Source organism: Phodopus roborovskii, unplaced genomic scaffold, assembly GCF_943737965.1.
Source record: "Phodopus roborovskii unplaced genomic scaffold, PHOROB, whole genome shotgun sequence".
Lineage (NCBI taxonomy): Eukaryota > Metazoa > Chordata > Mammalia > Rodentia > Cricetidae > Phodopus > Phodopus roborovskii.
Genome location: NW_026125295.1, coordinates 4,401,177 through 4,423,546, shown reverse-complemented (window position 1 = coordinate 4,423,546; position 22,370 = coordinate 4,401,177). Strand labels below are relative to the sequence as shown.

Genomic DNA, 22,370 nt, shown 5'->3' with positions numbered 1-22,370 from the left:
GCTTAACTCGGAGAGTCTGGCCTCAGCTATGTATCACAGATGCTCTTAAAGTAGCTTGCAGAGGCAAGAAGATTGAACTAGTTGACACACATGTCCCCTTGTGACATGGCTTCCCCGGCAGGTGGGTGTCAAGTCTGGGTATCTCCAGGCTGAGGTGTTTCCCTCTAGCCAGTACAATTCTGCAGAGGAGGAGGAGGAAGTGAGGCCTGTTGGCAACACCTGAACTGCTCTAGAATTCTTGGCTTGGTAAGGGGTGTCTAGTTAGGCAAGCAACACAAGTACAACAGCAGCCAAAGAGTTAGAAACAGAGAGTCTGTGCAATGAGCAATTTATGTATCTTACAGATCCTTTGCCATCTTGACCTTTCTTGCTTGGTATAATACAACAAGGACATGTGCTGTTTGGTTGGGTTGGGCCATGAGATGATCCGGAAGGGAAGATGATGGTCCCTCAGGCCACTCCATCCGCCCCATAGGAAGAAGATGGCGATGCGCATGTGACTCATCTGGAGTTGGCTTTGACTCTCCCAGCTTCAGCTTTTGCTAGAAATCACCCCAGTTTGTGTTTACTGGGTGCCTACTGTGTATAAAGTGAACTGGAAAGCACCAAGCAGAGGAAGACATAAAATCCCGCCCTAGTCTTGAGCCTCAAGATCAGCAGTCTGATGGAGGACAGGGGATGGGAGAAAGAAGGCATGTGTGGACCCTAGAAGCCAGATCCCAGAATATACCCTAAAACCAGTGCAGATAAATCCTTGGGGTGGTTGAAGTCAAAGGGGGACAGAAAGGGTTTGTGTTCACGTCCATGTCATAAATGCAATTGCATTCTAAAATATAATAAGTGTACATTTTTAAAAGTTTGAAAAATGAGCCACAAAAAATACCCTGGGGGGGATTGATAACAAAGAAGGACATAAAGTCATGAAGAGAGGAGGCTCACTAGGGAGAGTTGGAGGGAGGTGGTGGTAGATGGATATGATCAAAATACAGTGTATAAATGTATGAAAATTTCAAAGAATAAACAATATTATTTTTTTAAAAAAAATCAGCCAGCAAATAAAATGATAAAATAAGATCCTGACAATTTTTCTACTGGGGTGAGGCTGTAAAAGATAAGTGCACTTCTGGGAAAATGAAAGAGAAAAATAAAGCAGACTATTCCTCTTTTAAATTCCATTTTACCATGAAAGCATCTTCAATTCTTAGCATAGAAGGCAAATTACTGAAATTTTTGCTCATTAATGAAAATTATCTTGAAGTTAAAGGCCAAAGATCCTGCATATTTGGGGAGGGGTGTGGAATGTGGCCCAGCCTTCCCCTTCAGTGCTTCCCCGCTATACACACACACACACACACACACACACACACTCACTCAAACACTCACACACACTCTCACACTTACACACTCTCACACACACCCACACATACTCAAACACTCACATACACTCACATACACACACACTCTCACACACACACACTCTCACACACACACATACTCAAACACACACACACTCACATACCCACTCTCACATGCTCACACACTCACACACACTCACACACACACTTAAACACACACACACTCAAACACTCACATACACTCACATACACACACACTCTCACACATACACAATCTCACACACACACACACACACTCCAAACAAGCCATTGAGGCATCATTCTGTTCATCCATAAGAAGATTTATTAGGGAAGAATTTTCCTCAGCCAACTCTGAAGGCCCCACCTCCATTGTGGGTTTGGGGGAGGCAGTACATGGGACCACATAATATTTTCCCTTTAGTGTCTGATTTACTTCCTTTACCAACGTCTTCAGGAACCATCCAGGTTCTTGCATCTTTCAAAACTGTATGACTTTGTAAGGCTAATGTCTCCATGCAACTTAACACATTTTATTGAATCTGTTCGTGCACTGTGGGCCCATGAAGGATCATAAGCTTTATGATACACGTGACTTTTTAAATAAAGATTTTCGTATATGTTTTGAAAGTTCTTCTCTGTCTGTATGTGAAAGTGTGCACATGAATGCAGTACCTACAAACGCCAAAAGAGGGATATTCCTGACTTGGGTGCTAGGAGCCAAACTCTGGTCTCCCGGTGATGCACACACTTAATTGCTGAGCTCAGTCTCTCCAGCCCACGATATATAAGGTTTTTCCATGTCCAAAGAACTTATGTCCTTCCTTAGAAATAATATCCCCGTATTGAGCATGTTCGTTGAGGATGCCTGCATTGATTGGAAAGCTGGTCTCTGTTTGCCTTATTCCCTAGGTATCAGCTATTAGCATGATGCCTAGCAGGACTGAACAGTCACCAGTGGAATATTTCCCAGAGTCTCCCTTCTTCTAATCCACTACCGTTAAATTGTTCTGGCAATGGCAGGCTCGTTCTGCCATTCCTTCCTTGCATTACCCAGCCAGGCACTCAGCAAGCATGTGTGCCTTCTCTTGGCCATGTGTGCAACCCTGTACTCAACTGGCCTGTGCCTGCCTGCTTTCTTCACAGAAGTGAAAGATTATGAACCCCCGTTTGGGTCCAAGGTGAGGGAGCACCCGTGTGTGGAGAGCATGAAGGACAATGTGCTGAGAGATCGAGGGCGGCCTGAAATCCCCAGCTTCTGGCTCAACCACCAGGTAAGCGGTGCTGGTTTTGAAGGGTCAGAAGGTCCATGCGGAGAAGTCTGCTGTCAGGCTGCAGAGGTCTGGGAGATGGAGCTTAAGTCTGAGTGCAGGGTTCTTGGTTCCCTGTAACCCTGTTGGGGTTGTGTTCCTAAGGACCCATGTAAGTGGATGAGTCTGTTCTCTCACGTGGCATTCACCAGGCTTCTACAGCATTCACAGAGAGCTCTCATATGACTACTGGAGAGCACTGGCCACCTTTCCCAAGCCCTCTTCATTCAGGGTTAAGATATTTTGCTAGCTGATTCTACTATCCACTCCCATGCCTTCATGTCAGGAGCCTACATCTTCCTCCCTCTCACTCTGACTTTGTTCAGCTGGGGTTCTTCGCCTTCACAAGGAAATATTTAGCAGTTGGAAGCAAGCACGGTTTCGGGATAGCTGGTGCCCTCGTAGCTACTGGCTGTGCGCAGAGATGAGCACGTCTTGGCAAGGAGTAGGCTGGCCACCATAATGGAGGCCAGGAAAGCAATTGAGAGGAGCTTGCTGGTGAAGGAGGAGGAGACCAGCCTGTTGAGTGACAGCACACCACACTGCCGTTCCTCCCAAAGAATTGGAAGTTAAGGCTGCTCATAACACAGGTTGAAGGAGAGGGGAAGAAAGGTTAGGTTGTGAGAGTTGACCACATGTGTGATACACCCGAGGAAGAATCTTGATGAAGAAACAGCTGGAACATTGCTTTTCTATCTCACTGGAAGAATGATTCTTTTCCACCCAGAAAAGCCCTTTATTGCTCTCTCGGATGAAGTCCTTCATCCTTGCTGGCCACGGGTGTGTAGGTTTGTCTAAAGGCACGGGGAATTCAAGTGAGAACCAGAAACAGCAAGCCAGGCACAATCGGGAAGACAAATAGGGCAGGAAGCCTGCTTGGAGCCAGCCCTGGCCCAGAGCCAGCCCTGTGATCAGGGAGTAGGTGATCCCAGCTTCCCAGGGTCAAGGTCTTCACCAGACTCTCAGACAAATTGTCTTTGATTCTAAACATGCAAGGCTGTTGGAAAAAGCTCAGGAACCAGAAGGTGCCAGAATGGTATGTCCTACTGAAACTGTCACCATCTCTAGAGGTCTCTCCTGCAAAGTTCTTATAATGAAGCCGTTATTCATTATGATAAAATTCTGGAAAGAATTTGCATAATACATTTTTTTTCTCTTAATGAGATTTGTTGCCCTATTGATTTCAAGGTAATGCTTAATATTTAATTTAATTTACTGCCTGTAATTACTGTGTCAGAGCAAAATAAATGTTTCTGGTATAGCAACAATAACATTCTACTCTTAACAGGGCCATCAATCAATACCATTAGTTAGGTGAATTATGCAATTAATTCTACATCAAGAACTGGGGGTGGAGAACTCCCTAGATGCTGTGAAAGTTGCTGGTATGGGCAGGCGAGTGGCAATTCTCCCCAGAGAGTGTTAGAAGCGTCTATTCCACCTGTGTGGAGGTCACCAAGTGCAGTGTTGGCCTCTGCATGGAAGGAACTGATCTTTCCACCTCTCAGACTATTTACTTACCTTCTGATTTTCCGAAAGGGCTAAAAATAATAACAGAACTCTTTTTGATGCAAAATGAAATCCAGGCTGTGGTATAGCAACTTTGCTCTATGGACAAACTTTTGTGCATAGGGTGAGGTTCAGTGGGTGGCGCTGTCTGGGGAAGGACAGGTTATAAAATATCTTCCAATCAGCCGGGAAGTGGGGGTGCAGATCTTTAATCCCAGCACTCAGGAGGCAGAGGCAGAGGAAGGCAGATCTCTGTTGAGTTCCAGGCCAGCCTGGTCTACAAAAACTACACAGAGAAACCCTGTCTTGAAAAACCATAACAAGAACAGCAACAATTAAAAATAAATAAATAAATAAAATAAAAAACCCTTATAATGAGGTGTATCTGGCATACAAAGACAACCATGCCAAAAGGCCTACCTTAATGCCCCTGGAAGTGACTGGAGCACCATGGAGTCACGCTTGGCAGTCCTGGGAGCAACTTCTGAGTCATTCTATGAAATATGTATTTTACAAAGTGAACCCAGGTTAATGCCTGTCCCACTCTGGGCTTGGAAAGAGAAGAGACCTGTGATCCAGCCACGTTACATTCTAAAAGAGTAAATCTCAAGAGGCTGAGGAAGGTAAGGCAAGAGAGAGCACAGGCCTAAGGTGGGAAACTGGGTCTCTAGGAGCCCATAATGGATCTATTGCTTGCAGTCTACACCATGTGTGCCGTCAAGGGTGGACCCTAGGTACTAGAGAGATGGCCCAGTTAGCAAAGGGTTTGGAGATGAGCATGGGGGCCCGAGTTTGGAGCCATGGTACCCGTGTAAAAAGCTGGGTGCCATGATGCGTGCCTGTAAGATGCGTAGAGGAAGAGGTGACAGAAGGGTCCCACATCAGCGGACTCTGGGCTCAGTGAGAAACCCTGTCTCAAAAACTAAGGTGGACAGTGACTGAGGAAGACACCTGCCTTCACCCTTTGACACACACACACACACACACACACACACACACACATCTACACACACACACACACACACACACACGTGACCACAGAGAGAGACTGAGTCCTACTCTGATAGGACACCATTTGATAAAGATGTATTGATGCTAATTCCACGGAGACCAACCACTGACAATGCTCTTGGGACCCTTCCCTTTCTCCACAGGGCATCCAGATTGTGTGTGAAACCCTGACAGAATGCTGGGACCATGATCCTGAGGCCCGCCTCACGGCCCAGTGTGTGGCAGAGCGCTTCAGTGAGCTGGAGCATCCGGATAGACTCTCTGGAAGGAGCTGCTCCCAAGAGAAGATTCCAGAAGATGGCTCACTGAACACTACCAAATAGCTTTTTCTGGGCAGGCTAGGCCAAACCTCCAGAAGCCGCACTCTTACCAAAGACCAGAGGCAGCTGGAAGCTGGCCTGACTTACGCTTCTGGGAAACCAGGGACTTGCTCCCGTCTTCCCTGATAGTTGGTCCATGTTCAGAAACAGCAGCAGGGGCTGAGTGACGGAGAGCATTCTATGCCTTGGACATTGTCATGGCATAAGCTGTATTAACGCCTCCTCAGGAAATGAGATTGATTTTTACAGCAGCCAATAACATTTGCACTTTATTAATGCCTGTATGTAAATATGAATAGCTATGTTTTATATCTATATATCTATATATCTATAATTGTCTATATCTCTTATCTATAGCCATACTCTGCAAGGAGACAAAGAAAAAGATCAAATGTTCCCAGAGAATTAGCTTTTACTGGAGAGCGCCAGAATGGATCAGAAGGGACCCGGGACTGTATTAGCACTTGACAATCACACACGATGGCCCCCTGAATGTGTGGGGTTGGGGGACAGTTGCATGAGAAGGATCCATGCCTCACAGCCTGCTTTGGCCACAGAACACTCTGTTTTGCAAAAACACCAAAAGGGTGCTTTTGGCCTGGGAGCTTAGTTCCAGCCCACTGCCGTGTCCCAGGGTCTCCCGTGTGCTTTGCTTTTCTTCTTCATGCTTTATCATCGACGTTCAAGCCCCACTTCAACTTGTAAACCTCGGGGTTTAACCTAGAAACTTGGCCCCATCTTCCTACTTTCATAGTCTACCAAAGTCAAAGAAGACCGTCTCCCCACCCACGAAATCGTCCCATCGTCTGCTAGTAAGGTTGGGTAGTTTGCATTTTCTCTGTGCCTATGTTACTATTCTTCATTCCCAGCTATTATCAGTAGTTGTTGTTGTTGAATGTGGCACACCCCACACCCGGCATCCGCAGCTCACCGAGTTTAATTTTTATCATTCTCCTGCTGGAGTGTCCAGCTTGCCACAGCAACACCAAAGGGTTCTGTCTTCCCAGGCTCCCAAACAGCAGACAGGATTTGAAGGACACACACTGCCCGTACTGTACAACTGTGTCCGGGGACACTTTGAGCCCATGTTTTACTTGGTCGGCACAGTGGCTGAAAAAGTTGAGCTTCATTTTAAGTATTTGAGATGTGGCAGGAAAAAAAAAAATCTCCATTCTAGATAAGGAGGGAGGGGTTCCTGGACCCCACTCTAGGGGGCATCATTCACAGCAAGAAGGTTGACTGATGTGGCTCCTTCATTTCTCAGGGTTAGGTGGCCTTCACGTTACCCATCCCAGACTGGAAATGAAAGGCTGCCCTGGGTCAAGATCCATTGTAAGAACTGAGCGATCGTAAGCCTGGGGAGATAGATGAGCAAGTGAAAACGAGTGCCTCATAAGCAAGGAAACCCGAATTCGATCCCCCAGAACCCATGAAAAACGCCACGTTCACTGCCTCCAGAGCCAGGTGAGCAGTCTCACCACAAACAACATCTGTCTATGACCTCTGACCTCCAGACACACATGCACCACATGTACACCCTCACGCACATGCACACACTGGAAATGTGCATTCTCGTCACCTCGCTTTGGTAACATGTTGGACTGTTCATTCCTTGTCTGAGGTTATGATTTGAAGCCGACCATGATTTGGACCCCGGGATCTCCTGTGCGTGTGTGATCCCATTAGGTCAAGTTTCCTTTGTGTGCCTAGTCAGTTCCTTTTTTTTTCTCTGCTCTCCCGATCCTTATGGTTCTCGGTCTCTGCGTGGTCCTAACCTCCACAGAAACTATGAGTGAGGACCTAAATAGGGGACACACAAGAGTCCCGTGTAGAGTCGGAGAATCTGTGTCCACTTGGATGGGAGCAAAGAACAAACTTTAATAGGAAGCTTGTTAATCTATCAACAAATGTGGGTACAGCAAGTGACAATCTCTCTTTTTTTAAAATGTGTTTTGAAGCTACATGTTTTCAACCAAATACGAGCATGGTTTGAAGAACCACCTTTTGTTCTGTCTGGACCATGGGAGGCACAGGGGGGTTTAGGATACATGGTAAAGTTGTGGGTGGGGCAAAAAATCCATGCACTCTGCCCCGTGGAAGTGTGCTGTGCAACACCTTGGAAATCTCCCCAAGTCCACTTGCACCATAGGGCTTGCTGATGTCCTCCCAGTAGCTGTTGTTCGCCGCCCTCTAGTGGCGAGTTTGTAGAATACTGGTCCACTAGTGGGATTTCCGGGATTCAAAAGTGATTTCAGTTCCAGATCGTCATCAGAAACTGGAACGCATTGTCATGTTATTGTGGCTTGTTTTGTTTATGTCATTTTTTTTCTTATTCAAGAAAAAGACCAAGGAATAACATTGTTGTCATTCCTAAAAAAATGTTGACTTTTGTTCACTACTCTGCATAAAGGGAAGATTTTATTCTTTTATTGAACACTTCAGCCATACTTCATGTATTAAAATAGGAATGTGAATGCACAATATTCTTTTTATATCAAAATCTAAAGCACTTATTTTCATTCTATGCCATTTGTCTTTTATATAAATAAAAATGTCTAGTAGATCAAATAAATCAAAAGTTTATGGACGGCCTTGCCCCTTGTTGCTATTCCCATTAGCTAAACCCACCTCTCATACTGGACTATTCTGCAGCACGGCAAAAAATGTCATCTACTTTTCCACATGGGTTGTCTTTTAACAGTGTTGCAAGACATTTTCCCCAGGCACATGCACACACCATGTCTGTTCACATCAGATTATGGTGCCAGAGACAAAACAAGGCAATGATTTCATCCAAGTCCCATTTGGCAAGAAAATGTGTTAGCATGCTTACATATGGAGTGTGCAAATGGGTCAGCATGCTTACATACAGAGTGTGCAAATGGGTTAGCATGCTTACATATGGAGTGTGCAAATCTGTTAGCATGCTGACATATGGAATGTGCAAATGGGTTAGCATGCTTACATATGAAGTGTGCAAATGGGTCAGCATGCTTACATATGGAGTGTGCAAATCTGTTAGCATGCTGACATACGGAATGTGCAAATGTGTTAGCATGCTTACATATGAAGTGTGCAAATGGGTTAGCATGCTTACATATGGAGTGTGCAAATCTGTTAGCATGCTGACATACAGAGTGTGCAAATGGGTTAGCATGCTTACATATGGAGTGGGCAAGTGGGTTAACATGCTTACATACAGAGTATGCAAATGTGTTAGCATGCTTACATATGGAGCGTGCAAATCTGTTAGCATGCTGACATACGGAATGTGCAAATGGGTTAGTATGTTTACATACGGAGTGTGGCACAGGGTAAGCTAGAGGGGTGTGAATGACCTACCAAAGAGTCTTACCCCTGTGTGCACGATGGCTTCCCCATAGCTGCATAGACTGAGCCCCCCTCCAGCTAGCCTTCCTCCATCCTCAACTCTAGCATACCCTGAGACCAGGAAATCACTGGCCACTTGACCAGAGTTACATACTTCTGGGAGGGAGGTGATGGAAGAACACAATCTAAGGTGAGGATCTGTCCACTCCTTCGATGACCCCCTCCCGGATGTACGCAATGATGACCCTGCCCTCTCCCTACTTCTGTGAGGGATGGCAGCAGGGCCAGCCGTGAAGACCTCCTGCAGGTAGTCCACAGCTGCTCTGATGGATGGAATTGGCTCTTACGTTGTGGGAGAGTATTCTACAACCGACTCAGTTCCCTTTGAAAACAATCCAGGAGAGATAGGACAGTCGTTTAAGAGCAAGGGCAGATCCCAGGCGAAAAAGGTACAGGTGTGCTTACAATCCCAGCTGGGAGGCAGAGGCATGTTCCTTGGGACTTTCTGGTCAACCAGCCTAGCCTACCTGAGCCCTGGGTCTCGATGAAGAGACTGTGTCAAGATTTAAGGAACAGTATCGGAGATTCACCTCTGGCCTCCCTGCCCACATCTGCACATGTTCACTTGCCTGTGTACACACAAGCACACACACAACCAAAACTAATCCCTGACAGAAGCCTGCTGTCCCTTGTCAACCCTGTGTCCAAGCATGGCGGCTCTTGCTGTACCAGTGTGGTCTCTCCCCCCATCCCAGAGACTGCTTTGGAGCTTGTGGCTGTTCCAGGATTGTCACACATGGCTGCGTCACACATGGGCATGCTTCAGGGAATGGGCATGTGCCACGTGTCCTCTTACCAGCATGGGAACAACTGCCCGTGTGCCCTTGATAGTCCATACAAAGCTTTGTACTTGTGTTTTGAACTTGGAGAACCCTGCCTGCCTCTTGGAGAATATTAATAATTATGCTTTGCATAAAGGAAGATTTATAGGAAAGTCCTAGGTAACATTAAAGACAGAGAAGGGGGAGGAAACGCATGGTACAGGCCAGGAACCAGAAAGGGTTATAAAGGAAACACCTACTTGGTGATCATTAACCCTGGTCCTCCATGGCCCAGGAGGGAGGGAGGAGGCCCACCTCCCAGGGAAGAATTGAATCCTCAGAACAAATCCCAGTTATCCAGGAACTAGAATTCTGAGTAACTCCCTCTTCTGTGTTTCATGTTGTCTCCTGATTAAAAAGTGGCCACCCAGTGGGACAGAGAGGCCACCATTGGGTGAGGTAGCCTACATTTACATGCCTTCTGCCTCCCAAGTCTGTTTACTCCAGGAGAGCCAGGGTGTTCTTTCCTCTTAATCTGCCTAGCACTCCCTAGCAAGTCTGAAGACATGCTTTGCTGAGAAAATGGGTGAGTGAGCATAGCGTTTCTTCAGGTGAGCTGGTATCTAAGGTTCCACCATCTGGCAGCCGTCAAAGGCATGCTGTTGTTTTGTTTTTTAGCAAATACACCTTTATTTCAACAGGTGTTAGAAAGACAGTAGAACGAGAAGTCTGGGTTTTCACAGACTTTGCCTTTTAAAGTCATCAGGGGAAAACTACTTATTCGCCGCCATCCCCGGAGATGAGTTTTGAGGGCTGCCAATTCTTGTCTAGAAATAGAGACAGCTTTCTAAATCAGGAGTGGGGTGGGCTGAGGGAAGAGCCCCCCACCCAAACCTCTGACCATCTGGCCTATAGCCCTTTACAGGGCTCTCCTAGTCCTTGCCTCTCCTACTTATACACCACCACCACCTCCCAGCACATGCATGTTTAGGCATGCTCTGTTCCTTGGATGAAGCCCAGGTAAGCTCGGGCTTCCAGTCTTCCTGGACAGGCTGGGTTCTTTTGTATATTCATCTAGATGTTTCCATTCAGTTCCTACTCCGGTTTACAGGAGTATTTTAATGACAACAGCCAGGCTCTGGAATCAAACAGCCCACCTTGAATACCAGTGAAGTTAGCAGCATCGTGGTCTGACTCTTTGGGAGTTGTGTTACTTTTCTGGGATCAAGCAGGGAAGAAGTATGGGTTTACAGTTCAAGGCAATGAAAGATATGTGAGAGCCAAAGTTGCATTTTAAGTTTTAGCTACTGTGCCTAAGAGATCCATGAAACAAAAACACCTCTGACCTGTAAGCTCCTTGCCCAAGGACAGACACTTCCTGAAATGCCAGAGGCTGTTATTTAATGGCAGATAACAAGCCACTTATTTTCTCTCTCCTAAGCTAGTTTGTTGGACTCAACTGCACTGGATGCATTTAATCACATGTAGGTAGGGAATGTATGGGCAGGAAATATGTCAGGATGTACATTTAGCCCAATTGGATGTAGGCTGGAGGTATTTCAGGATGTACCCTTGCCCCTGATTGGATGTAGGTGGAAGGTACACAGGCAAGAAGTATGTCAGGATATACAGTTGCCCCTGATTGGACCTGGTGGGAAACACATGGCATTATGGGGTTGCCTTTTTTAGGACTCTTCAAAATGTGACTCATCTTCATTTTCTGAGAATCCAGGAATAGACCTGGCCAGAGCCTATCGTCCTGGTCAGTATATAATTAAAGCTTGCTCGAAATTGTATTGTGATAGTGGTCTTATTCTAGTCCGGTGGGATTTACAGATATGGCAGCAGGAACAGGAGGCAGGTGGTCACGTTATCAAAATCATAAAACAAAATTCAGAAGGGAACCCTGATGACGTAGTAGTTCGTCAGTAAGGATCCACCCCCTCAAAGTTCCACAGCTTTCCAAAATCCCACTGCCAGCTAGGGCTCGAGAGTCCTCTAGGGGGCATTCACACTCAAAGCACAGCACTAGACAAAACTACAGAAGAAGGGATGATGCCCTCAGCATCCGAGAGAGGGGAGTCACCAGCCAGAGCACAGGAAGACATAGTCATTTCCCCCCAAATGCACAAGGTCTTTGGGCTCAGACCCAAGAGCCTCAGCCCAAACAGAAGCCACCTGGGACCTTCCTCCTGCTGTTCCACCCTGGCCGTTTGAGTCTGGCTAGGGAGGTCAGGAGTATTAGCCCTTGGCATCAAGCACCCTCTGCAGGGAATCCTTCCCTCCTGCCAATCACTGTCTTTTAAACGCAGGGCTTGCTGGACCCCAGGAGTGCCAGTTTTTTGGTGACCTTTTCCTTTAAAAAAAAAAAGAAAGAAAGAAAACTCTGTGTGCAAATGACACGCTAATGACCCCATCTTGAGGGAACTTGCTTCCCCAGGTGACAGGAACTTTTCATCTCAACAAGTCTTTTCCACAGGCAGAGGCTACCCCAGTTGGCATCTGCTCATCTTGTTCATTCCCCCCCTGAAGTAACTGCCTAATCATTGCTTATCACATTTCTAATTAGCTTCTGCTTGCTTCATACTTTACGGGTTGGGGGCCAGGCCTTTCCGGCCTGCTTTGCAAACACTGCTGATCAAGACAAGATTGTGAACTTCCCACTTCCCCGGACCTGCCAATCAGTCACACAGGGGATAATCTCATTCGAATGTATTCGAATGTTTGGTGCACTTAAAAATAACTCGTTAATCATCTTCCTGTTCTAATGAAGCAGAAATTGCACCTTTATTTTATTATGATGTTTGAGAATTTCATGCACGATTAACTAATGTTTACATTGTTTCTCCCCATCCTCTTCTTCCCGACGCCTGCCACTCCTCCTCGACTTCGTGATTCCTCCTTTTTTAATTACTACTGCTACATTTCCAAAATAATCATCCCAAAATAATGCAAATGCTAGAGAGATGCTTATGGTGTGCATACTCTGCTCTTCCATCGTAAGCCTGAATTATTCAGGCTGCCTTATAGGACAGGATGACTTTAGGTTAAGGCTGTTAAGCAGAAAACCAAAGAGATCCTTTGAGATTCCATGTCCTGGGCTTCTTTCTGAATGTCCCCAGACAGTGTGAGGGGCTCTGAGTTAGAAGACAGAAAGCAACATCTGTCTTGAACACTAATAAGCATCCAGCTGTACACACATTATGATAACTAACAAAGTTCTGCTGTTAATTTTAAAAAAAGAGTAGGGGATGGGACTGGAGATGAATCTCAGATAGTAAGTGTTTGCTGGTCTTTCAGAGGACTAGAGATGGATGCCCAGCACCCATGTTTGGCCCTTATGAATTCCTGTAACGCAACTGACAGGGATCTAGGCTCTTTACTGGCTTCTGCAGGCACTTGAACTCCAGTGCACAAATTTTCAGACATACACACATACACATACATAAAAAAATAAAAATAAAGGCAGGGAAACACATACAGCAAGAGTTTCCCAGGGTAGCTTTTGGTGAAATGGCAGCTGACCATCTGCAGAGTACTGTTTGAGATCGGGGGCAGCCTCCCTACTGAGAATATAAGTTGAAGTTATCCTGTACATAAGAAATAAATGTGTTGAAGTATTTGAAATTAAATAAGGGATCATGATAATGATAATTCATATTCTGAGGCTCTCTATGAGGAATGCTTTGTTTAACCCCCTCAAATTCCCATTCATGAACTCTCCAAGTTGATAAACACCTGGAATGCATAGGCAGCAGTTTCTATATGAGATCCCCTAGCTTCTCCACCTCCACACTTGAACTTGGTGTTGGTCAGGGATGAATGGAATCTTTAAACAGTGTCTCCTAAAACCAGAGAAGCAATGACTGTTCCCTGGCCAGTAAACAGCACTGAGTGAGCTGTCACTCTACTCTCTCAAATGATTATTCTTATAACTGTTGAGCCAAATAGCCGGTTGATAGCGTTAGCAGAATACTTAAAGAAACAAGCAAAAACTATGGGATTGTAAATGATCTGATCCCCATGGTGTTGCCCACCAATCAAAAACCTACCGCATCTCATCAAAGGCACAGTGGGACCTGGGCTGTGGCTATCAAGATTCCTGTGATTGCCTAGTAGAAGAAAAAAATGACCAAACAACAAACCCATATTTTGCTGTACATTCTTTTCCAATTTTTTTTTATGTGTTGAATAAGACAGACGGTTTCTAGTCTCTTCCGTTGTTAAGCTAAATTTCCAGCTGAATCCCAGTTCGCGTCTTTAAAATGTATTGATAGCATCTTTAGAAATAGAACTGCCAATCATACGCAGTGCTGACACGACTTTTTATTTCACAAAGTACAACTTATTTCAAGCATCGGTTTTAGGGGCATTTTATGTAGACAATTTCTAAAAGGCAACAAGAATCAAATCATGCACAGATAGCTCCCACCACCAGGGAGTTTGCAGTAATTCAAAAAAGGAAGTGAAAATCCCCTTGGTGAGGGGAGATAGTGAAAAGACCAGCACTCTCCAGTGAAAATGTTGAGTCAGCACTACACAGTACACATTGTTTCTCAAAATGTAAATGCCATGGACTAGGGATACAGTTTGAGGTGTCCATCATAAATCCAATGCACAGCCTTCATTCTACACCCTCATCTCTGAATCCTGTCCGTTTCTTAGTCAAAGAAAACCTGCTAGGAATGAACCTAAGATGGCGGCCAGAGAGCGTTACTGTAGTACTTCATGAACAATGGAGGACTACCATGGGGAGGTCGCTGATTCTAGAGTCTCTGCCAAGAGAGACCACCAAAGGCATCCAAGCGCTATTTCAGAGTTTGGGAGAGAGGACTCTAACTTACTCTCTCCCCTACAAAGCCAGGAGTGAAAAATAAGAAACACATCCTAGATCTAAAAGGGGGACAGAGATCACACATACGTGCAGTGTTTCTTCCCACCCAGAGGCATTTTAGGAGAAGCAGATGAGCATTCATTTATCAAAAAGGGACACTACACAGTGTGTGGGTTTTACCCCAGTCTCTAACTCAGATAAAGTAGGATAGATAACCATCCATTTTAACTCTGGTGGGGAGGAGGGTGGACCTCAGCCCAAATAAAAATGAGTCTTTAGGCAGTAAGAATCTTGCATGGTCTGTCTCTGTCTCTCTCTCTCTCCACGTTTCAGGCACCCTGAACATTTGTAGTACAAACACCACAGTTGTATTTTTCCAAGCCTGGCTGAGAGGCTACTGGAATCTTACATGTCCATTTTCTGGCAAAGCATTAGTAAGGCTTGGACCATTGTTTCTCAGATTTTACTGTGGGAGAGACTCACAGATAGGGTTCATTAAATCTTGGGATACTAGAACCAGAGTTTCTGATTTAGATGGTGTGGGGTAAGGCTGAAGAGTGATGCTTTTGTTAGTGGCACAGGGTTATACTGTGAGGCTCATTGCCATAAGCTCTACGCTCTTTAAGGGACAATGGGAGCATGGCACTGACTAGAGTCTCCTCAGGGATGCTTCCAGGGATAATATTTGATGGGATCATATTTTTTCCTTACTTCCACTTAATCCATTTTATAGCTGGTAGCAGCAGGCAGCCAAAGAACCCTTAGGACCACTTGCTTCATATTTTGGCTTTCTGGCGGGAGTAGGAAATTTTGCTAGTCTCACCAGAAGGATTTTCATCTACCTAGTCCATCTCCAGTTGCACTGAATCGGAGCCCCTCCCCAGGGTAGGATTGATGCCTGTGGGAGAGTGAGAGCCAAGGCTACAGATCCCTCCCCAGGCTTTCTATCTCATCCAGCAGGAAGTCCATGTCTTCCCGGCTCACTTGAGGGCTGATGACCACTTGGCGGAAGAAGTTGACCTTCCCTCGGTGCGGCTGGTAGCCCACCATGAGACTTCCCTTCTTCATCATTTTCTCCTTGATGGCCGGGGCCACCTGCAAGGAGGAAGAGGACACAGATAAAACCACGTGTCACGGACCTTTAGTCAACTGGTTGGATCTCAGTCGTGTCCTCCAGGCTGAGTTGTGTTAGTTTACCTTTATGGCACCATGAGAAGCTGCCGGCAGCACGTCCATGTATGGATGAGGGAATCTCGGGCACATGAGAGTCTTCAAGTCCCAGCCGTTGCTGGGATTAAACACTTTGCTCAGAAGCAATTTAGGTTAGGAGAGAAGTTTACTTCATTTTACAGATTACAGTCAGGCATCATCGGATACCACGGCAGGAGCTCAAACAGGAACTTGAAGCAGAAACCATGGATAGACATTGCTTGCTGTCCCTTCCATATACAGCCTAGGACCATCTGCCCAGGGAATGTTGCTGCCCACAGAGGGCTGGCATATCCTATGTTAATTAACAACCAGGACACTCTTCCACAGACATAATCAATATGATCTAGGGAATCTCTTAATTGTGACTCCCTTCTCAAGTGACCCTAGGCTACATCAAGTTGATAGTTAAAGCTACCTAGGACATGGGGTCCCTTACTGAGCCCAAAACTTGCCATTTCCACTGTGCTAGCTAGCCAGTGAGCTCTCAGGATCTGTCTGTCTCTGCCCCCTAGTGCGGGGGGTCATAGGTGGACGAGGCTGTACCTGGCTTGAGTGTTGTAGATGCTTCTTGGTGAGTATAGTTTATAGAATGGTGATGGGCCCTTGAGTCATCATTCCTACACTTAAGAGAAGCCTTAAGATTTTAAGCATTTGGAAATCTTCCATCTATGGACAAGAAAATAAAACAAAATCACTTCCCATCAAAGATAAGGAAATAAAATGTATATAACTGTGCAAATATACTGGGGAAGTATTTAAATATAAGCTATAAGCATTATGTATGAAAATGTTACATGACTATGTACCAGGGTTTTTAAGGTTTCTATTCTTTAGCTAATTAACCCTCATGGATTTGAGTAGAGGGCTTCTCTGCTCACATGGATATACATGGATGTGTATACATCCTATGTGTTTGTGGGTGCTCACACATGTAACATGAACTTCTTAGTCAAATATCACCCCATGCTCTTAAGATCTCCCCATTTGGTCACCGAGTAATATGGAACCATGGTCTAACTCAGGCTTTGTGACAAAGCCATGTTTTTAATTTTTTTTCTGTTCCAATAAACAGTCACCGGCCTGCTGGCTGCAAACTGGGGCTGTGAAGGAAATCTCACCATTGTGCCAGAAGTGACCAATAGTAGCAAGGCCTTTCTCACAAGGGCTATGTCTCTGTCAAGGAGAGCCACAAGGCATCCAACTAAGGGTTTGCAGCTTGTGGTCAATTTTGGGGCCACTCCAGCTCCACAGCACAGAGGCAGCTCTGACTCTGCTGATTTTAAATTTAAAGCAGGCTTGGCTTCTGCCTCATTTGCATGTCTGTGCCTGAGCTTTGCTTCCGTTTTCCTCTCAAAAAGGGCATTTCTTGCTCTACCTGTGGAAAGTATTTGGAGCTTGATGCCAGCTTCTGACATTCCCAAGGCTCAGTGAAGCTGTTATCAAAATGAACCTGTCAGGCAGCTGTGGTTTATAAGCAAACCAGAAATAATTTTCCTTTAACCTTTTTCACATTTTATTTATTTATTGGGGGAGCTGGGAGTAGGGTTCATGCCACCACCACATGTATGGTGGTCGAAAGATAATTGGTAAGAGTCCATTTTCCCCATCCACTAACCAGTTTAGAACGCCAGACTTGGCAGCAAGCACATTCACCTACTGAGGCATCTTGCCAGCCCCAGAAATATTTTCTAATGCCCCAAACTGCAAACATAAGAGGGTATGTTCAAATTGGCAAGTTCAAATTCCCGCTCTTGCGTCAGGCACAAAAATACACAAGCTTCCACGGCCAAAAGATCCCGAAGTGAGAAAGAAACTTCCTTTGATGTTCAAGTTTGTTACAGGGTCTCTGAGATTACAAAGAAGTAATAAAATGTCCCTGGTCTCAGAGCGGATGGTGGGACAGTGTGCAGCGGGGAATTTATTAACCTTTTCATGAACTTGAAGATTATCTCCTACAAGTGGCCACTCCTAGACACACAGTAAAGACTCCCTCTATCTAATACCAAGGAGGTAGGAAAGTCCTGAGGACCCCAAAAGCCAGCAAACTATTGAATCTCTGGCACTAATTACCATTGCAATGGTAGCAATGGTTACTGCTAACAAATATTTGGACTTTACCATGCTCATTTCAGAGTAATTTGAATGAGTCCATGTTTATCTTGCAAAGACCTGGAACAATTTCAATAAAAGATCACCACCTTCAAGACACCAGCCTTTTTCTCTTTCTAAGGCTGCAAGGGCAAGCTCGGATACTGCCCAATTCTGATATTGTCTCTTTTGCTGGCAACAGCAGAGAAGCAGGTCCAGTCTGGCAGGATGGAATATTCACAGGGGAATGAAAATATGCACAAACTAAATGTAAGTACACAAGTCTCGCGCCTACACGGAGCATGCATGGTGGAAAGCAATTTGGCAAGGCTGGGATTGCTTTCCGGCTCTCAATTATCTTACCGAGGCATTTCCTTCAAATTGTAAATCAAATTCTTCCCTTGTGCCTCAGTGCGCTTGGTTCCTGAATCTTAAGTGGAGGAAGACCCTGACATTCCTATTTCACTGCACAGCTTCCTGCCCATCTTTCCGTAGGATTTCTGTTTCCCCTCTTAAATTACATTCCGGTAATGACTCGGTCATTTCAACGGCATTCTGCTGTCGCCCTGCTACAACACTTGGCCACACTGAGTATTTAAAAGGTGCTTCAACAGAAGGGTGCACAGAATGAAATGACTCTCTTTGACCAAGTGGAGCCATTGGGTGAGCAACTGGCCTAGCCGCACCTCAACCTTTGATAAAAAGCGATGGGCATGTCGGGAAACTATCTTTTGAAAATGTGTCCATACTTAGTGCTATCAGGGATATATATCCCGGGGTGGAGCCGTGCACACCTATAATCTCGACACTCAGGAGATGGAGGGCGGAGGATCACCTAGGCTTCCTGAGATCCTGTCAATCAAAACAAGAGGCCTGGAGTGATGTTTCCATTACAGAGGACGCAGGCTTGGTCCCCACACTCACGTGGCCACTCACAATTACCTGGGACCCCAGGTCCAGGGGGATCTGATGTGCTCTGCTGACCCTTTGTACCTCCCCATATTAATTCACAGCAGATATATATATATACACACACACACACATATATATATATATACATACATACATACATATAGATTTTAACCTTAAACCAACCTCCAGTTGGTAACCCTCTCACCAAGGAAATATTTGTCTTCTCCAATGGAGTCTCACTGACTACACAAACCATACTTAAGGCTAGGCCCCATGCCAGGCAATAGACACCAAACACAAACTGGACTCAATGTTGTTTCTGGAAGGTTTTTGTTTTGTTTTTTGTCTTATGAAGCTTTGTCTGGGCATTTTAAGAAAAAGCTTTACATACCTTTTGTGCATATATATATATATATATATGTATATATATATGTAAGTCATCTGCATATATACACATGCATGTGTGTGTGTGAGTATACATTTGTGTGTGTGTGTGTGTGTGTGTGTGTGTGGAAAAGTCAGACATCAGATTTGGGGTGTTGCCATGACAGCCTCCCTACAATGTCTTTTAATATTTTATCAAACTGTTGCTTCTGCAATGGACTATGCAAAGGACAGGTCATTGCGCTCAGAATCTGTCACACACCCCCATTAGGAACTGCATCACTCATCCCTTAAAATGAATACGTTTCCCCTCTATGGGCATCTCTTGAGATCTGAATCTTCAGAAGTGCTGAGAAAACCACAACTTCTGACTGACTCAGTCTCCCCAAAGCATCCGCTGTACCCCACTGTCTGGAAGGCAGTCTTTTCCCCTTAGTGGTTTGAGACGTGGGCTCTCACATGACATGTGCGCCGTGATTGCATCATCTTCCATCCAGGCTGCACTTTTTCTTCCTGGACAATGTGAACTTACCTGCTCCTTCAGGAAGTTGAACTGCCATTGGCTCCCTTAACAGTGTTTCAGAGTGGAGCTGCACCAGTGAAATGTAGTATGGATAAGAATGACTTTCTATGGTTCTCTAGAAAGGTCTGAGTTTGCACAAGTTGCCAGAATGCGGGCCTGTTTTGTGGGTGAAGAAGCTATTTCTGTGGGTTGAAGAAATGGTCAGGAAGCCCAAGAGTGTCTCTGGGTTTCCCCAGTTACCCTGCAGAGTCTGCTGCTTACCTTGTTATCACGTGAAGCCTGAGGAGCAACTCTGGTGTTTCCTACAATTACCTTAAAGATACAGGTCACCTGGCTTCAGACCCCAATCAGAGCAGCTGGGCTTAGAATTGGATAGTTACGCCTGGTGGTCTATAAATTTGCAAAGGAGGTCAAATGTCCCTTATATGAGCTTGGGAAGCACCGAATGAAGACATCTTCTTGCTGGGGTGTCTGTAGAGGCAGCAGTGGGGTAAATGGTGGAGGGAGGGGGCATTCTGGGCAGGAAATGCAATCTTGGGAGAGTGGGATGAACTTCTCTTCTGGGATTGCTTATGTCAACCCCCCCCACCCCAGAAAACTTAACCTGCAAAGCCAATGACCTTTGGAGACCTTAGCCAAGTTGTTTGTCAGTGGTAAAACTTGATCAAGTATTCAAAGCACTAAACATGCCCCAGGAAACAATGATCATTTTCGTGTTGAATGCTTGAAGAGTCAATTTTCGCCTTTCAATGTATTTTCTGCCCACATCTTAGCATCTCACTTGCTTTAATTTTTTACTTGTCTTACTCCTTTGCACAGTGCACTCGCCCTGATACCCCTGCCCCATAATTTAGAGTTGAAATATACCTGTGGAAGTCTCTCAGGCTTAAATGATATAAAATTGGTGGTCTGTAGCCCATGAAATCATATGCAGCTAAAAGATCAATTCAGCTTGGCAGAACACAAAGAAATGGCTACATTTCCCCTGGACACGCCTTTTCCAACTATGAATATTTTTAGCCTAATTTCTCTCTGGAGTACATCTACGAAGTCAGAATAAAGTGTACCTCCACTTAAATAAAACTGCCCCGTTCACACTTTCTCTAACACAAGTGAGCAGGTACCAAAATGAGGAGATTAGCGTCCTGGTGACTGAAGGAGGCAGTTAGTCACTGATGGTGTTTACATCACAGAGACTACTAAGGCAGACTTTCCAATAAACCTAATGTCAGCCATATATTTGAGGCCAGCCCAAATGAACAGTCGTAAAAACAAACCAAACTGAATCGAAAGCTTTAGCTGAAGAATGGACACAATAAACATTTTACACTCTCCATAAAGCAAAGCTTAATACTCCGCCATACTCCGCCTTGTCCTGCAGCCAATTGGGCTAATAGCAACGGAAGAGCGGTCTGGGGTTTACACCCACGTTTCAGCCCAATGTTCGGAGATTTCCTTTGGGCAACAAGAAGCGAGGCATACCTCCGTCAACTCCAGAAATGGCAGAAGCAGCAACACGGGGGCCGTGAAAGCATATCAGGGTCCGGGGGAGATGGTGATGCGCTTACCACAAAATACCACAAGGACCTGCCGTCAGACCTCAGCACCCACGTGAAAACGGACCACGGTGGGCGTGCCTGCAATCTCAGGAAGTGAGAGGCAGAGGCAAGAAGATCCCTGCAGCTTGGTAGCAGGCTGATCTTGTAAATTTGATGAGCTCCACATTTAGTGGGAGGACCTGCCTCGAAAAATAGTGTTCGAAGACATCCAGTGTTGACTTGTGGCTAATATACACACGGACATTAAAAAACCCATAAAGCTTGAAATAACCCAGCCCATGAAGGAATCACGATGCCTCAAATGTTGAATTTCCTTGCACTTTTCCGTAGTGCTGTGATACCACAACACCTGGGTCTGTACTGTTTTTTCCCTGAATCACTAACCCTACTGTGGTCCGGAGAAGAAAAGGATGTTCATGTTTCTCAAGGATTCTTAAAATGATCACCTCTCTGGAGAGCGAGAAAACAAGAACACACTCCCGTTTCTCTCTGGATCCTGTGGGTGATGGCCCAATATCTCTGCATCCTTCACCCGGCTATCTTAGCAAAGACAAGGGCCTTCCTCCCTGAACTGAAACCTGATATGATAAGTGGGTGAGTGACACAATGGTTAGCCACACACAGACAGCATTCAAGCATCACCTGCAGGGTTAGGGATGTAGCTCAGTGGCTGGATGCTTGCCTCAGATGCCTATAGCCCTGGGTTCAACCCCCAGGGAAGCAAACAAACCTCAGGGATGGAAGGGCAGTTTGAAGAGTATGCTAAGGAGGGTGAAGATGCTGAGTCCTCTTTTCAAAGATCATCTCAGCCAACTTTCTCTGAGAATGGTACCTACACCTATCTCTTGGCATGAAGTAACCATGTACTGAGATTTTGGTGACTGATTTATTCTGGGCCAACAAGCTTCTAACAGCAACCTAGGCTCTTTGGGGGTATTAAATGTAACACCTAGTAACTTAGGAACAAACATGGGACCATTTAGATGACACCCTCAGACCATGCTCCAAAATAAATTCTCCCTTGCTTAAGTTGCTTCTTTCCAAGTTTCTGACCCACACCATAAAGAGCAGAAGAGAACCCTTAAAAATGGCAACACTTGTGGCAAGCGGCTCCCAGGAAAAGGTGCCTGCCACCAAGCCTGGTGATCTGAGTTCGATCCCAGGAACCAACAGGGGAAGTGGGA

The 22,370-nt window shown here is 45.4% G+C and overlaps 2 protein-coding genes across 3 annotated transcripts in view; one reads left to right on the top strand and one right to left on the bottom strand.

The window, feature by feature from the left end:
• Window positions 1-8,110, top strand: part of Tgfbr2 (transforming growth factor beta receptor 2) — an 87,473-nt gene extending 79,363 nt beyond the window's left edge. For both annotated transcript variants that reach the window (XM_051202046.1, XM_051202049.1), the window contains 2 exons: window positions 2,520-2,647; window positions 5,347-8,110. In XM_051202046.1, the coding sequence (XP_051058003.1) occupies window positions 2,520-2,647; window positions 5,347-5,526 (308 nt within the window). In that variant the 3' untranslated portion in view covers window positions 5,527-8,110. The remainder of the gene's footprint in view (window positions 1-2,519; window positions 2,648-5,346) is intronic.
• Window positions 8,111-15,264: 7,154 nt separating this feature from the next.
• Gadl1 (glutamate decarboxylase like 1) overlaps window positions 15,265-22,370 on the bottom strand; it is a 167,366-nt gene continuing 160,260 nt past the window's right edge. Inside the window, exon 15 of the mRNA XM_051202041.1 lies at window positions 15,265-15,603. Within this exon, the coding sequence (XP_051057998.1) occupies window positions 15,430-15,603 (174 nt within the window). The 3' untranslated portion in view covers window positions 15,265-15,429. The remainder of the gene's footprint in view (window positions 15,604-22,370) is intronic.